This window comes from Coffea arabica, chromosome 10c (genome assembly GCF_036785885.1).
Source record: "Coffea arabica cultivar ET-39 chromosome 10c, Coffea Arabica ET-39 HiFi, whole genome shotgun sequence".
Lineage (NCBI taxonomy): Eukaryota > Viridiplantae > Streptophyta > Magnoliopsida > Gentianales > Rubiaceae > Coffea > Coffea arabica.
In genome coordinates this window covers 6,153,969-6,170,704 of record NC_092329.1, presented here as the reverse complement: position 1 = coordinate 6,170,704, position 16,736 = coordinate 6,153,969, and the positions used below count along the sequence as shown (strand labels likewise).

At 35.0% G+C, this 16,736-nt stretch overlaps 2 protein-coding genes across 2 annotated transcripts; both read left to right on the top strand.

The window, feature by feature from the left end:
• Positions 1-4,577: 4,577 nt before the first annotated feature.
• LOC113713235 (uncharacterized) lies at positions 4,578-6,053 on the top strand. The gene has a single exon (XM_027236913.2). The coding sequence runs from the start codon at positions 4,744-4,746 to the stop codon at positions 5,827-5,829; it is 1,086 nt and encodes a 361-aa protein (XP_027092714.1). The 5' UTR covers positions 4,578-4,743; the 3' UTR covers positions 5,830-6,053.
• Positions 6,054-14,422: 8,369 nt separating this feature from the next.
• On the top strand, positions 14,423-15,719 carry LOC113715170 (uncharacterized). Its single transcript, XM_027239408.2, has one exon. The coding sequence runs from the start codon at positions 14,630-14,632 to the stop codon at positions 15,506-15,508; it is 879 nt and encodes a 292-aa protein (XP_027095209.1). The 5' UTR covers positions 14,423-14,629; the 3' UTR covers positions 15,509-15,719.
• Positions 15,720-16,736: the final 1,017 nt, after the last annotated feature.

The window sequence follows — 16,736 nt, the reverse complement described above, 5'->3', positions numbered from 1 at the left end:
TGATTTATTCCCCATCTTAGAATTTCTTTTGCTATTATTATCTTTAAGAGGAAAGGCATAGAAAATTTTACTCCTGCTATTTTAGCTTCAGAATTTATCTTTAGTCGGATTATGTAAACTAAGAAAGTGCACCACAGCATGGTGATTACTGATTTTTTATTGTTAGATGAAATTTGTATCCGTCCCTTCGTGATTTCCCTGCTCTCAGTATATATGTGAGTTCTCATATTTTTCCTACTCTCGATATATTTTAGTTCTCATATGAATCATGAAGATTTGGGATAGAGTCTACTTTCTACACTAATAGTCCAAAATTTATATTAATATAAATGTTTTCACTATTTTGAGAGCATGAAAAGATAGTAAAATCTAACTCTGGATGATGTTTATAAGTTTAGGTAGCTGCATCATTGGAAAATTGATGGATCTTGTAACTAAACCATAATGCAACCTAGCCTTGAGATAGCAAACGTGAATGGCAATTTGGACAAAATTCTCTAATATTCTGATTTTTTGTTGAGAATAACACTTGCTATTTTTTACATGATTACATACTTAGGAGTCTTTGGCTTTTATTGATCAAGGATGCAGCCATCCTTGATAGTTAACCTCCACTGGCTTAGGGGTGCCTTCGTTATATTAAATTTTGCTCTAATTTTGGTTTATCTGTACCATTAATGGATCCATTTTGGATTCAGTACAAATCATTTTACTGGACTGGGCATCTCCATCTATTTTTCCCACCCCGCGTAGTATGGTTTATGCCTCCTAGTCCTTTGGAAATAAACAATTGCTAGTAAGGTCCACCACTCTCTCCCAACCCGAGTTGACTCGAATTCCAGCGACGACTATGCGACTCAAGAGTTGGGCTTGAGAGAACTCACAACTAAATTTTGGGTTCTTAAGACTTTTGGGTTCAATTTAACTATTGGGTTTTCAAGACCCTTTTTTTTATTGTCAAAAAGGTTTTCAAGACTTCCAGTTTTGGCCAACTTTTGGGTTTCAATGAAGTTTCTCTACAGTAGAGCCACCATTGAAAATCAAGCGTGCTTCTAATAAAAGCCTTTGAATTGCGAGTTTTCGCAGAAAAATCGCAATATTTGTTGTGAACATATTTTTCAATCACATTTTTATTTTACATACATCAAATCATTACAATACATTTTTAACAAAACTCTTAAAAATAGCAATCAAAGGAGGGTGTTTTTGGAACTGCAATAAAACTTAAGTAAATTCACTTTCTGCATTTGTTGGTGTTTAATGCTGATCCTTTCCACTTTCTGCATTTGCTGGTGTTTAAGATTGGCCCCTTGGCAATGCTTGCAACAGCTAACTCGTCAGGTATAAGGCCCAGTGGACATTTTCTGATTGTACATCCGTCGCAATGATATATTGATCAACCAACTCATCCCTGTAATACCCTTCTTGGGCTGTTTAATACACCCTCTAGAATTAGTTCTTGACTCATCAAGTAGCTTCACCAAATTTTTTTTTTTTTGGGGGGTAGAAACCACCTTTTTTTTAGCAGGCAACTTATGGTAGAAAGCAACGTCAAGACAGATTGAATTCCATCTCTAAAAAATGGTAATAAAATAACAGAATTTTAGGATGACTTTTTAATGTATCCAGATAGGTAGATCAAGTGCGAAGCGCTTATTGACAAAACAAAAAAAAAAAGAAAAGAACATTAGTTAGGGGTATTACAAGAAGAATGCGAAGTTGAACCTGCAATATTCTCTCTTTGTTTTACATCCTCTGAGGCACTAACCGAATTGTACTATTCAAGAATTGCATTTATATGTATGTTAAGAAAGGTAATTCAGTTTGATCTACTACAATACTGCAATGACCTTGTTAACATTTCTGATTTCTCTAGCACTGTCAATAGCACATTTAATTTTACCAATCCGTTATAACTGGGTACGTTGAATCTATTTCTTGATTGTAAGAGAAAATTGCCTGTAATATTCTTAAAATGCTAAACTGGCATTGGTTATCAAAGCGAGGCTCACTTCGGATTGGCCTTTTGATCAGCGCTCTTAGTCACGTTCCACGCGTAGCTCTTGTTTGCAATGTTCAATCATCTTCCTCCAATCGAATGCATGCAGTAGAATCCCAACCCCATTACCATTAGCCCTGCCCATTTTCCATCATCCTTTCCAAGGTAAAGCCATTACAAGAGTTACAGAAATGGCTGCGTCAATGGCTTCATCCAACAGTCCAAATTTTGTTTCTACAACGAGGTTTGCATAAAATGTCAATTTCTAAGTCCACATGCAATTCAGACTTAAAAACTGATAATCTCGTAAAAATTAAACAAAAGTTGCTGTAGAAACAAACTATGTGCGCTGTGGCAGCATGATTTGGATTAACCTTGTATACATTGACAGCGTATAAATTAGTACTTTTGAATGTATAGTATTTAAATTTAAATTTCGTTTTCTTATATACGTATTAGGGTGCTAATGATACATTGTTCAATGCACACAAAATTAATCCATATAATTTTGTACATATTACGTATAACCTTTCTATGGTTTTGCATAATACCAAACTGACTCCCCTAAGATTTAAAAATAGCCACATAATTCCGTTATAATGTAAGTGAAAAATGGACGGAATACATAATCAGCTACGAGCAATTAGACCACGCGCACTCTAAAGGTGCATCTGATTAAATCATAATTACCACTTAATTCCCCTATAATTTGCATAAATATCCATTTTACCTCCTGTGATTTTTACAATTATCTATGTAATCCCCTTATGATTTTGTAGAAGGTGCTAAGTCAAGATTTGATTTATCATTTAAGTAAGAGCACTATTGGTATTTCAACTAATAACGTTACATAGACCATTCCATTAAATTTCCAGTTTACATGAAACCATAGAAAGGTGAAGTGGATATTTTGAAACATTATGAGGGTTTTATGACAATAAATGAAACTACAGGGGGTTATTAGTACTTTACCCCTATAATTTACCTTCAAAAATGAATTTTTGGGGGATAATAAAAGGTGAACGCTACAGGTCAAAATCCTATTTACAATCCAATTTGTGTTAAAATTATAGAATTACCCCTTTCAAGTGTAAATTGCATTAGGACTAGAGAAAATCAAACATTAGATCCAAAAATTAGCGTGTAAATAAGATCCAGGCCGTAACATTAACGCCAGATATTTGAGAAGGATAAAATTGTAAACTTGAAAGGCCTGCTCAAAACAAGTCACTGATGGCCGATAGGTGTACACCATGCACGGCATCCAACAGCACACGCGTTACGGTAACAAAGGAGCTTTTCCTTCGGTGCGATGAGACAAAAGGCCACCGCTGGACAATTAGTAACAGCCTCCTCAACTCTTTTTCTCGGCCTCTTTTTATCTCATCACATCAGTTATGTGTGTCAAAACAAATATTTATTGTTGTGTAAACAAACTGGTGAACTTGTGACAGATAGACGCCGGTAGCCATCTTCAAGACCCAAAAAGCAGGGCAGTGAAAAAACACAAGAAAATTTGGAACATGAGATTAGCTCATCCAAGATTTTAAGGCTTGTTTGGTTTATGAGATTGTGAAGAATTGGGTTACAGAGTTTCTGTTATCCACATTTAGTTGATTTTTCTTTTTTGGTGCAAGTTATTATGAAATTAATAAAATGATAAATGTGGATGTTCATTCATCTTCTCAAAATATACATTGGAATATTCATCCCCCTACAAGATTCTGATACTGACATATTAAGGCTTGCGGTACTTATTTGTAACCTTGAGAATTCTGAACAAACTAGTGGGCAAAAGTATAAATTTCTCTCTCTTTCTTGACTTCTAAATTGTTTGTATCCAATATCTAATTAAGGAGCTTCTAAAAGAATTTAGAAAAATTACCTTTCATTAGCATTGAATAACAATTCAAGTCCTTTTTTTTTTCCTTGAAAATAGAGAGAAACAGACTCTTCACTTGATGATAATCTATATATACACCAGCTTTGATTAACGAATAATGTTTCGTTTCTCAGTAATCGAAATGTTAGGTCGAGTCTTTGGAATATCCAAACATTCCCTCCCTCTCGTATTATTGCCAAACAAGCGATGAAAGGCACTCTCGCAGGAATGCTAATCCAACATAATTTCTTTTGTGAAACAAACGAGCCATTAGTGGATAAGTGGACTAAACAGCAATGTCCTATCCCATCCACAACCTGTATTAATTGGTCGATGAATTTGTTAGCTAAGTTCGTATATGGCTTCTTGCAAGGTCTGAATGTGTAGAACAAAATTTACCATCGATCCACCACAAAAGGACAAGAAGAAGAAAAAAAATAGTTATCATGGTACATGAACGATATACCTACAGTCACCCTTCCCCTCTCCATCTTCTCTCTTGGAGTTTTTGAGTGTGTAACCGATGCAGCCTCTTAAGTGTAAGCATGCATGTAAGTTTAAACCTCCTCGAAATCCCACATGTCCCTATCTCTAAGTATTCTCAAACACGTACCCACCGTACAGTTCCAAGTGTCTCCTAATACTTTATGTTGCCCAATTCTCATTGGTTACCTTCACTCTTAAATCAAGCTCCTCTCTCCTCCACTCACGTCCAAGTTTCCACCCAGACCCACTTCACTGCTTTCACCGAGAGCAGCAGCACAGCACCAGATCATCCTCCTCTTCCCCTTCTCTCCTCCCTTCTCTTCTCATCTTGAAATTTTGGGTCAAAGTCAGATTCAACATCAAAATTTTTGTCAAGATGATGCAAACCCTGAACCCTTATAACACAGGAAAAACTGCTGAGATAATGGCCAGGTATAGGCCTATTGCTCCAAAGCCTGAATCCTCAGCAGCCAACTGCCCCAATAATGGGGCAGATATCAATTCTTCCTTCCCTGAGGGCATCAGGAGGTCTCCTTACCTGATGAATGTTTGGGCTCATTTGCAGGCGAGGCCTACAAGGACAAGAAAGAGAGGTAGAACTGCCTTTGCACCACCTTTCATGAAAAGAACGAGGACTTGTCTTCAGGTCCTTTCTCCTTCTTATCAGGCATCACCTTCCCCTGCCAAAACCTTAGCTTTACAAGGTTTTATCCATAACCCATGTGGGCTTCCCCAGCTTCCCCTGATTCCAAACCTTGTCCCCCTCAAATGCGGGTTGGACACTCCTGTGACCACCCCATCCAACGCTGTCTCGCTCCCGCTTTTGCCATGCACCGCACCACTTTCTCTCCCAGCCAGGGTTGTTGGTGGTGATAATCAAGGGGTGATAGATTTGAACAAGGCGGCTGATTCCCCTGAAGAGGTGGATTTCATGCCCCAGTTGGGTGCGTCTGGTGCCTCCACCACCAAATTTGCTGTTATTGCACCTCAGGCCATCAGGCCTGTCGCCTCCAGCATTAGTGTGGGACGCATCTCTGAAGATCCTTTGGCTCCAAATGCAGGTAAACAAATTGTTAAGAGGGCGGAAGAAGTGGAGAAAGAAGTGGAATCTGAGGTTTTGCCTGCGATCGTTTCGGACTCGAAGAATAGAGTCCGGCTGACAAATGCGGCCTATAATGAAATGGTGGGGCAACCGGAGTGTCCTTGGCTTGATTTCACGCCATCTGGCGGTGGCGGAGGAGGTGCATGCAGGAGGATTGGTGGGGAGGTGGTGCTTGATTTTGTGAATTCTGGCTTACCAAAGACGTTAAATGGTTTCACTTCTTGGGTGAGGATTGAGTGGGGGAAAGATGGCAAGAAAAAAGTGGCGAATGCTTTCTGTGAAGCTACAAGGTTGGCTTGTGAGTCCAAGGACTACGTGTTTGTGTGGAGGTTTCACTCTGAATCTGGTTCAAATGTTTGAGTTGCATTCTGTAAACAATCTAAATGTTTGAAGCTGATCATCAAACTAATCTAAACATATGTAGTGCTGTGAGGTAGTATCAGATAACATAGCATGTATAAAAATGCAAATATTGCCATACAAAATCAGCTTTGTCGACCTTTGAGATGGAAGGTCTTCTTTGGGATGCTATACAAGTATATAAATATATCATGTGAAGTGTACTAAGATGCTTGTTTTTCGAATTCTTTCTCCTTTTCCATTCTTTTTACCCTTCTCTTTCTTCAATTTCCCAGAGAATATTTTGGTCTTTTTTTTTCTTATATTTGATTTTGATTCCTTTTTCCTTTTTGTCTATGTATGTATTTTTGGGCTTGGGAGTTGTTTTCGAGGAGATCAAGAATGTCAGCAAAAGAGTTTATTTAAGCACCGAAAAGCCTTTGCTAGATAATCAAGATTTGTTGTTAATCTTTCTCTCTTAATGTGGCTAAAAGTCATAAGCTTGCGACTAGAGATGTCAAAATCGTTGATTAGAAGTGTCAAAATGGGCGATTTGGGCGATTTTGGATTGATTAAAATGGGTAATGGGTATAAATGAGTAATTTATTTATATCCATTTAATTAGATGAGTATAAATGGACAAATCAAAAAATAAATTGAGTAACTCAGTTACTTATTTATAAATCATTTATTTTAATTTTTATAAATTCATTTAAATTCAATTTTGCAAACTAAGTTATTAATTTATACCACCCTTTGCACCCATCATTAATTTTAAATATTTACTTATAATACTGAATAAGCCTAATTATCAACTTTTTTTCCATCTGTATTTTATGTCGTAAAATTACATACTATCTAATAATTGAATAATAAAAATATAAAAATTTGAACTAAGTACTATAAAAGTTAACATAAAAACTTAATCCAAAAATTTTGAACCCCTAACATATTTGTCTGGTGTAAATTTAAAATTTCATTTTAAATAAGTAGGAAAAGAGGCTAAGGCTTATCATAAATTGATAATACTGAAAAAATGAGCAAATTAACAAACTAAGAGAAAATAATGGATAAATTTAGATAAATTGATAATACTGAAAAAATGAGCAAATTAACAAACTAAGAGAAAATAATGGATAAATTTAGTTAAATGGGTTTGTTTGCCACCTATATTTGCCACCTACATTGATGCATTTTGCAAATCAAAAGCAAAATTTTCAAATACTAGAATTTTTTTTTTTTTTTTTTTGCCAGGCAAAGTATTATTCTCTTGAAATAAATCATCCAGTAGCATGAATTTCTGTGAATTCATCAACTGCATTTAGTGCATACATATCCAACGTGATCACCTCGAACACGTTTGTACCAAAATTGATGACTTATTAACTGTTCAAGGAAGTTCAAAAAACAGAACAAAAACCTTTTAATGACTTCTTCGCTGGCAACAGAAGGCCAACAATGTGAATAAGCTGGCGAGACAGCCAAGGCGATAAAATCAGGTGAGAATGAAAATGAATCTCTAAATAATAGCCCTCTTACATTTCTTAAAATCTTCTTTTCTGAATGACGACTTTTGTTTATGGTTTTGTGAAACATAAAAGAGCTAAAACCTTAAAAGGGTCAGTCTTTCATTTTTTTTAAAAAATAATAATTCTCGGTTGTCGGCTACAAATTTACTCGAAGGCATCTGCAATAGCAACAAAATTCATCAATGGAAACTAAGATAATTAAAACCTTGATATTATCAAATTCCAAAAATTTTGGAAAGATATCATCCCGAATTTCATGATACAATCCTAAGTAATTTGGGTAGCTGTTTTTCTAGGTCATTATGTAAATTGCAAGCCTACGAAATTAGGGCTACCGCCCAAGATTTTGCGTATGTAGATTTTAGGATAGGTGGAAACTCTCCCCGCGTTAGCAAAAATACATCAAAAGGGCAATTTTTTTTAATAACAAGGACAAATTCAATAGTACTGCTATACGATAACCAATGACGAATATTAGTTCTCTGGTAATTTTGTTTTTTTCCGGACGTAAAAAATATAAACCCGATTAACGCAAACAAGTGGCACCCGGCGTCCGCGATTGGTTCAACGGGAATGTGTCGTTTAATTAATGGTATTTTCATAATTTTTGGCGAGGAAGTAGCACATTTATATGTAGTTAGTTCGAAAATTTCAAATTAATACATTGTTTGACCAATACTTCAAACAATTTGGAGTTTATTATCAAAGTAACATTAGTTGAAAAAAATAATTGCCAAAGTAATGCTCTTTCCAAAAATTGTTCTCATAGTAACATTTGCACTAGAGCATTAGTTATAACTTTTTTCAATCTTAAATATTAGTTAGTGGCTCCTACATTTTCTTATTGTCAGTCTCTTCTTTTTTATATTTCCAAGTTTTCAATAATTATTCAAGAATAAATCTTATGTATACTGACAGTATGTACACTATCACCGTTGGATCAATAATATATGTACAAATGTTGAATTTTGAATTTAAATTTTATATAATTGTCATTCATTCAACAATGACAGTGTGTACACTATCAGTGTACGAAAAATTAATCCATTATTCAATATGATAGACAATAATTTTAGAGGTAAAACATGTAAACCCTACAATATTGCTTATTAGTTGATGAATTGCAATAAAAAAGCCTAGCTGATTCTCAATTCTCAGCCATATACATCTATGAATTTCTTTTATGGATTTCGGTTTAGTTTCAAAGTAAAAGATCCGGAAATTTTCAAATCATGCACTTGATTTTTTTCCGGAAATTTTAAGATCATGCACTTGATTTTTTTTTTCTTTCTAAGGTTAGGATGTTTTGGCTTAAACCTTGCAGCTATAATATGACCGAAATCAGACCCCGTTTGGACAGTCATTTTTCGCCGAAAAATTGCGTCGTTTTCCGTGATCACATTTCCCTATTACCTTTTTTCCTCACATACATCAAATCGCTACAGTAATTTTTCTACAAAAAATCCGAGAAAATGCAATCCAACTTGAAGCCAAAGCTCTTTTTCCATATGTTTCAAAAGAAGTTGCTTTTGCTAACTCTTCAGAAAATTTTATAAGAATTCTTTCATGAAGATTCTACATATTGTTACTAGGCAGATGAATTTTCTTATATTTGTTCACTCCAATGAATTATAGAAATTATACTATATCTATTGCCTCAATTATGTGATTGTAGTTAAAAAGTTTTTATGAGAATACTGGAAATTGAAAGATCAAGAGGGTGAAAAAAAAAAGGAAAAATGCGCACATCATAAATCAAAGGGTGAGAAGAAGTAAAATTAATCACCTGTGACATTTTCCTAAGTGAAAAATCCAGGCCTTAAGCAGCATTAAATAGATCAAAATACACGGAAAGAAAGGTGAGGTGGTAAAATAGGAGTAATTGTAAATGGGACGTCATAAGTTCGAGATCTCCTGCTTAAAAACAAATCAAAATCTGTATAATATCTGCACGAACACTAGTTGGAAGATATTTTCTAAAGATGATGTTATTTTAGAAACAAAACAATTTGTCGTTTGGCAAATTAGAAATTAATTTAACGAGTAGATAATTTTTGGTGCTTCCTTTTTGAAGCGGGGGTGACGAAGAAGTATACAGCCTTTACAGTCAAGTCCAGTGTGGGCAGTGTGGCACCAATTCGTCACTCTCTCTGGACGGTTTTGCTTAAAAATTTTGGGTTAATTACAATTAATCCCCTTAAGGTATGTCACATTTTTTACTTTACCCCCTAACTTTTAATTGTGCTCACTTAACCCCCTATAGGACAAAATTACCCTTTCATTATTTTGACTTTTCATTTACCTTTTTTCCTCTCTTTTATTTCTTTGTCTCTTTCTTCTCTCTTTCATCATTCCCAATAGAAAACTCCGTCTCAACGAAAATTTTTATTTTGAGTTTGTAATTGCATTTTTGGATGAAGGTTTAAAAGGTATCAAAAACTAATTTTGATTTTTTGTATGATGCCACGTGTCACAAATTTCAATTGATGATTATTAATTAGGTCACAATTTCATCTTATGATATTTTCTTGAGAATAAAATGAGAAACTAGAAAGGAAAGAGGAAAAACTGAAAAAAATTGAAAGGCTAAATATTTGTATTTTAGGAAAGTGATTTGAATATTTTTTAATCATTTAAGGAGAAGATAGATCTTTACGATTCCTCTTTTTTAATTTCAATCATTAAGATGAAGATTTTTGTGGAAAAGAGGAAAAATTAAAGAAAGAAGAAAGAGACAAAGAAAATAAAAGAGCACAAAAGGGGAAAGAAAAAAAATAAAAGAGAAAAATAAGAGTTTGAAATAATAGAGGGATAATTTTGTCCAACGGGGGATAAAGTGAGACAAAAAAATGGTTAGGGGGTAAAGTGAGAAATGACATATACTTTAAGGGGATTAATTGTGATTAACCCAAAAAATTTTGCATCAAAATCTTTTATTGAAGCTTTTATAGGATGGATCGAAAGTGGAGCAGGGAAAATTTCTTTAGTAGTGTCAATATCCAACGCCTTATTTGTCTGGTAACCTGGATAAACCAGTGAATTTACTTGAGTTGTGGAAGTAATTTTATCATATATCTTTCAATTACGTATTAATCTTTTCTACACTGACAGTATACATATTATCTGCATTAGATGAATGACAATTATATAAAATTTAAATTTAAAATTTAATTTTTGCACATATGCCATGAATCCAATGATAATGGTGTATAAACTGTCAATGGATATAAGATTTACTCATCAATTATTGTGCTTACTTTTTGTTCTTTTTGTTTAGACAAGCGACACTTAACATAATCCAGATATTGATTTCGATCATTTGTCTTCTTAATTATGATAGATTAGAACTCTATTAAGCTCAGCTCCGGAGAGAAAAGCTGCAATCGGCAATGGACGCAAATTATAACAATTCTCGACAACTGTTTAATATAAGCTAATCAGGTTGTAGGAGCAATTATTAAGTTTGTCCAATTGAAAGAACACTGATTGAAGTTCAAAGAACATGCTACTGAAGTTTGAAATTCAGTAGAGGCAATCCTTGGGTTGTGCAAGGCATGGTGCATTAATTAATGAACAAATGCTAAAATTCAAGCTTCAAAAGTGTGACTTCCGCTAATAATAATGCTATGTGCTAAAGCCTAAACAGGAGGGGACTTTTTCTTCCCACGGACGGCTTACTGGCTTAGTGAGCGGCTGTCAACAATATGCATCTTCTAATCCTTTTTCACATGAAGAACGGAAAAGGGAAAAAAAAAAGAAAAGAAAAGAAAAGAAAATAGCACAACACTATAGTATATTTTAAGCAGAACTAAAATTTGTCACGTTCAGAGTTCGAATACTAAGCCTTGTAGTTGAGGATGGAAAAGAAATGGAAAAGGGATTGGAAGTAAATATTTTTTTTTTTTTTTTTTAAAAAGAACGGCCAAAATCACTAAGACAATAAGCCGCCAGCCGTCATAGGCCACTTCTTTCAACCCTCCTTAATTTCTTGCGTTTCCTAATTGGATCAGCGAAGGAGGGAGCGTCATGGCTGATAAATCTAAGCCAATATTTGTTTTTCTGCATTTCAAATATCAAATTTATAAACAATTCACTCACTAACCAAGAATATAAAATAGACTGTCTGGGAGGGTGGCACAATTACTGTAATCTATTACCAACATTGTGGTGCATCATTGCTTGGTTATAAGATAAATTTGAACATCTATCGACGGCTGAAATATTTAACCACAATCAACGTTTGGTTAATTAGATAATGTGATGATCTCATACATGATTAGAGACTGGACCATTTCAAAACCCTCTTCTCCAAGAATGCTACTGTGCTAAGTACAAGATTCAAGCCTGTGAAGGAAAGTACGTAGCAGCGTAGAATAAATTTCAAGTCTGTGTTCTCATTGATTATTTACCGAATGACTGGTCAACAAGGAATACATTGAATGGGGTGTTAAAACTTAAAAAATGGTTTCTTTCTTTTTTGGGATAATTTCAGAAACCTCCCCTGAGGTTTCTGACACTTTCACTGACATCCCCTGAGGTTCTCAAAATTTCACTTACCTCCCTTGCTTTTGATTTTGTGGTAACAATCCAGTCCAAATCAGATTAAAATATTATTTTCATGTGTGAGAAGGTATTTTTATTCCATAGCTACCCTTTGCAGAAGTTGTATTAGTAGAAGATTCAAAAAAGAATAAATGATTTGGACTAATTAGTAAAGTTGAGGGGGGGTAAGTGCAATACAAAAAATTGCATGCACCAGATGTGCCATGCAACAGTTATTTGGCAGATTTTGCAACGGCTAGCTGCAAATTGCAACGGCCAGAAGGTTTGCTGTTTCAGTAGCAATAGCATATAAAGCAAAGCAACTTAACTACCTCTGAGGTTTCAAGCTATTAACATTCTTTGCTACTAATTTGGAGTGATAACAAGTGCATTTGCTGTGCTACAATTAGAGCTCTGAGTAAAAAGTTTTAGCTGCAACCATGGCCTCTTCAAGCCATAGGGGAGAATCATGGAATTCACCTACATCTTTCTCCATTAAAAACAGGTTTTGCCGCTGTAATCGCAAAGCAACCGTAATGATATCAGAGAGTGAAAGGAATCCAGACAAGTTGTATTTCTATTGAGAAATTTCCAACTTTGTGATGAATTTTAAAAAAATTCTACAAAAGGGGTGATTTTGGGTTTAATTTCCGTCAGGGGGGTCTTCGCATTTGTGAATTTCACAAATGCGAGCTTACAAGAGCTCGCATTCGTGGAATGCGAGCTCTGGTTATTGAGCTCGCATTCCACGAATGCGAGCTCTTCTCAATTTTTTTTTTCCTTTTTTAAGAGCTAGGGAATTATTTCTAGGAAGCAAATGCGAGCTCTTATCTTTTTTATTTTGGTATTTTTTGAGAGGTAGGGAATTATTTGCAGAAAATTTAATTTTTGTTTTAAAAAATGTTGCAAATATTTAAAATTTTGAAAATAGCTCGCATTTGTTAAATTTGACCTGCAAAAATTGTATTTAACTTTTTTGTTAGATTTCGCATTTATAAGTATGACTTGTAGAAAATTAGATTCAAATTTAGATGTATTAGGGTTTTAAAAATATTATATAAGTGATAAAAATTTTATAAATTGTAAAAATAAAATCAAACTGCTTGGATAATTAAATGTTATATTTGCATAAGAAATAATACAATAATCATAATAATGATAATACAATAATATTGGTGTAATAAAACTGCCATTAATTTAAATATTTACTTATAATGCCCAAAGAGCCTAATTACCAATTTTTTCTTCTCGCGCTCAAATATAACATTAACCCGCATGCGAGCTAACCTTGAAATAGAAAAAACACAGAATCCCGCTTGCGGGTTTCAGGAGTATTCGGATATTCTCATATGCACCTATGCAAATCGAACCAACCGGATATCTTATCCGTATCCCATTTTTTTAAATAAAAATCTTATAAATTTGAAAAATAAAATCAAATTTAGATGTATTAGGGTTTTAAAAATATTATATAAGTGATAAAAATTTTATAAATTGTAAAAATAAAATCAAATTTAAATAATTAAATGTTATATTTGCATAAGAAATAATACAATAATCATAATAATGATAATACAATAATATTGGTGTAATAAAACTGCCATTAATTTAAATATTTACTTATAATGCCCAAAGAGCCTAATTACCAATTTTTTCTTCTCGCGCTCAAATATAACATTAACCCGCATGCGAGCTAACCTTGAAATAGAAAAAACACATAATCCCGCTTGCGGGTTTCAACGTTATTCTGCGCTTCGTGTGTTTGCTTTTGTTTTGCTTTTGTCTTTTTTTTTCGAAATGGAGGGTTGGCGGTGGAGCTTAGTACGAGAGCTCACTGAACTCTAATAGGTTTCTAATTAGGTTTCTAATAAAGACTTCGTTCGATATGTGATATTTCAGCCGAACTTCGAATCCATGGCACTTATTACGCGCTTAAGCCACCTGTCCACATTAGCAATCAAATGGCTTGATATCAAGAATTCCACAAAGGTAAATTACCTAATAACCTTGCAAAATAGGCTATCCATCTTCCTTGAGTTCATATAAAAACATTATCCTAAATACCAAAAAGGACAAGCTTGAATTCCCAATCCCACCTGTGTACATAAATTGTTCTTATTTGATTGAACTTCTTGTCTTGTAACAAATGACTCCACAGACATTTTCTTGCAAAGTACGTAATTTGAAGTCAGGCGTGTAATCTTGCATGACAAGAATAGGTACGTAAAGAATAAGAAAATTCATTATGTAACTTAAACATAAACGGTAGTAATTAACCCCAACTACTTGGGATATATCTGTAATTTTGGCCCTGATGACGTCAGAAAAGGGGCCCAATTTTTTATCAAGGGAGGTAAGTGAAATTTTGAGAACCTCAGGGGATGTCAGTGAAAGTGTCAGAAACCTCAGGGGAGGTTTCTGAAATTATCCCTTCTTTTTTTGTCATTCTTGGAAATTCGTTAAGTCTGATGTTTTTTAGTATTTAAACCCTTTTTTTCTAGAAGTCAAACAGCACCAAAATGCGTATATAGACTTCCATTGCAAGCATTTCTCAGAACTTCAATTCAATTCATTTGACATTTCGCTCAGTCCTAAATCTAATCTTCTAGAGAGGCCATGATGAGTGCTGGACACTTTCTGTCTTGATCTTTTTAAATCCCATCAAAATCAAAGTCAATCCTAGCTACAAACAATCCTACAGACCAAATCCCAAAAGTATCATTTCCCTCTCTCTCTCTCTCTCTCTCCAGATGTGCAGTCCCTTCAGTTGTGGCAGCTTCAAGAATCAAGAACGAGATGATTTCGATGAATTTTTAAGCCCACGCGGAAGTCCCAGCAGATCAAAAAGTGCTATTCATGATCATCGTGGTAAAAGAAGAGATAGCAAAAACCCTTATGCAAATCAAGGTCTTGACAAGTTCCATGCACTTCTAGCTGAACTTGAAGACAAGAAGAAGAAGATTTACACACAAAAAGGCTCAAATGACATCTCATTCGTCTACTTCACCGATTCGAATTCCAACAATTCAAAATCCGACGAATGGAAGCCGATAATAGTAAAGGTAAAGAGGCAAGAAAACACAGGTATCAAAAATGCCAAAGATAAGCAAATGATGACGAGCTCGGAGGCAGGAGAGAAGCATAGCATCGAGGCCTCAAGAGCTGTTGGTCCTGAAGTTCGACAACCAAAAGAAGAGCCGATCCAAAGACCGAAAGCCAAGAGCTGGAACTGGAGATTAGTTTTTGAAAATTGGAGGCACACGTTAGGCTTCTTGCCCGTGACAGTAGTCCTGATTCTGTTGTTCCTACTTATTTATGGAAAATCGTTTGCCATACTATGCACAACTCTTGGGTGGTACTTAGTACCTCTGATGAAGGGCAAGAGCTCAAGTTCCGAGAGACACAAGAAGAAGAATGAGCACTTAGCACCCGTGATGCAGGAGAAGAGCTCAAGTTCTGACATTCCAAAGAAGAAGAATCGTCACGTAAGAAGATATTTAAGCGAAAAGAACATGGCAAATGATGGATCACCATCATCTTCTTCAGCTCCTTCTTCTCCAGATAGTGTGCTAAGTGGACCAGCGGAAAAGACACCCACGCTGCATGGTCACAGGAAGAGCTGGTCATGAATTTGCATCTTGATCGAAATATTTTTTTCCTTTGTGAATTCCTCTCGCTACGGTAACCTTTTTTTTTTTTTCTTTTGTAAATTATTTTGTTGTTGTACCATGTAGTATGTTTATGTTTGGATTGGAAAGCAATCATCTTTGACGATTTCCTGAGTGTCAATTATTCACTGGACATGAATGGAAAGCAAACCATTTGTATTCCATGTTCAAAGATAGATATGTCATCACTGATTTCATGATTACAAAATTGTCACTAAACCCCTTTTTCTTTGAATTCATTAAAGTATGAATTAGCACTAACCACCACATTTAACATATTTCTGAGGTTACTAGAAAATTCAATCATGGGAACGGATGTTATGTTCAACATATAATTTTTTTTTTTTTTTTTACTTGCCCCCACGTGAATGGACTGGTGGTTGGCGCCTCTTCTTCGGGACCGTTAGGTCCTGGGGTCGAACCTCCGCGGCAACATCGGCTTCTCCGTGCATCTAACGTGCTAGGTCTGGTTGGGACGCTGGGCCGGGCCGGAGTGGGATTAGTCGGGCCGCCTTTACGGACTTGACCCGGACACCCACTCCGTCGACAAAAATATATATATATATATATATATATATAATTTTTTTTACTTTCTTGACAAGTTCTTGGCGGTGCGAAGCAGTACTCGGTCATTAGATGGAGTACATAGATTCACTTTTCATGCAGCGTACTCCATCGAAATAGGCTTTGATATCTTCGCAAAACCAGTATTGATATTACTCTACTAAACCAGTATTGATAACCTAGAAAGCAAATTGAACAGTTCTCAGTCTAGAGAACTTTTGAGTCATTGAAGGCAAATACTAAAGCACATATTGCCGCAATTCACAGATTGCTTGCATAAATCATTTGATTTGAAATTGTGTTGTCATTTCTAGGAGGAATTGTGGGAAATAAAAATGCTTCTTCTGCTTTTCTGACTTAACTAATCCCCACAAAAGAAACATTTTCTATTTCCGAGACCTACATGGATAAATGTCATCGTTATCTAGATCTTCCGTCTATTTCCATTTTTCTTCAACCTAAATTATAGGTCTTCTGTCCATTTATTCTGAGCTTCTTTTAGGATAACTATATAAGTTGGTTTCTTTTGACCAAGCATATGAGTGACGATTACGCTTAAATTTCAATTGTCTCATTTTCAGAATCGGCATTTATACGCCAAGGAGTTACATCACTAGATATTAGA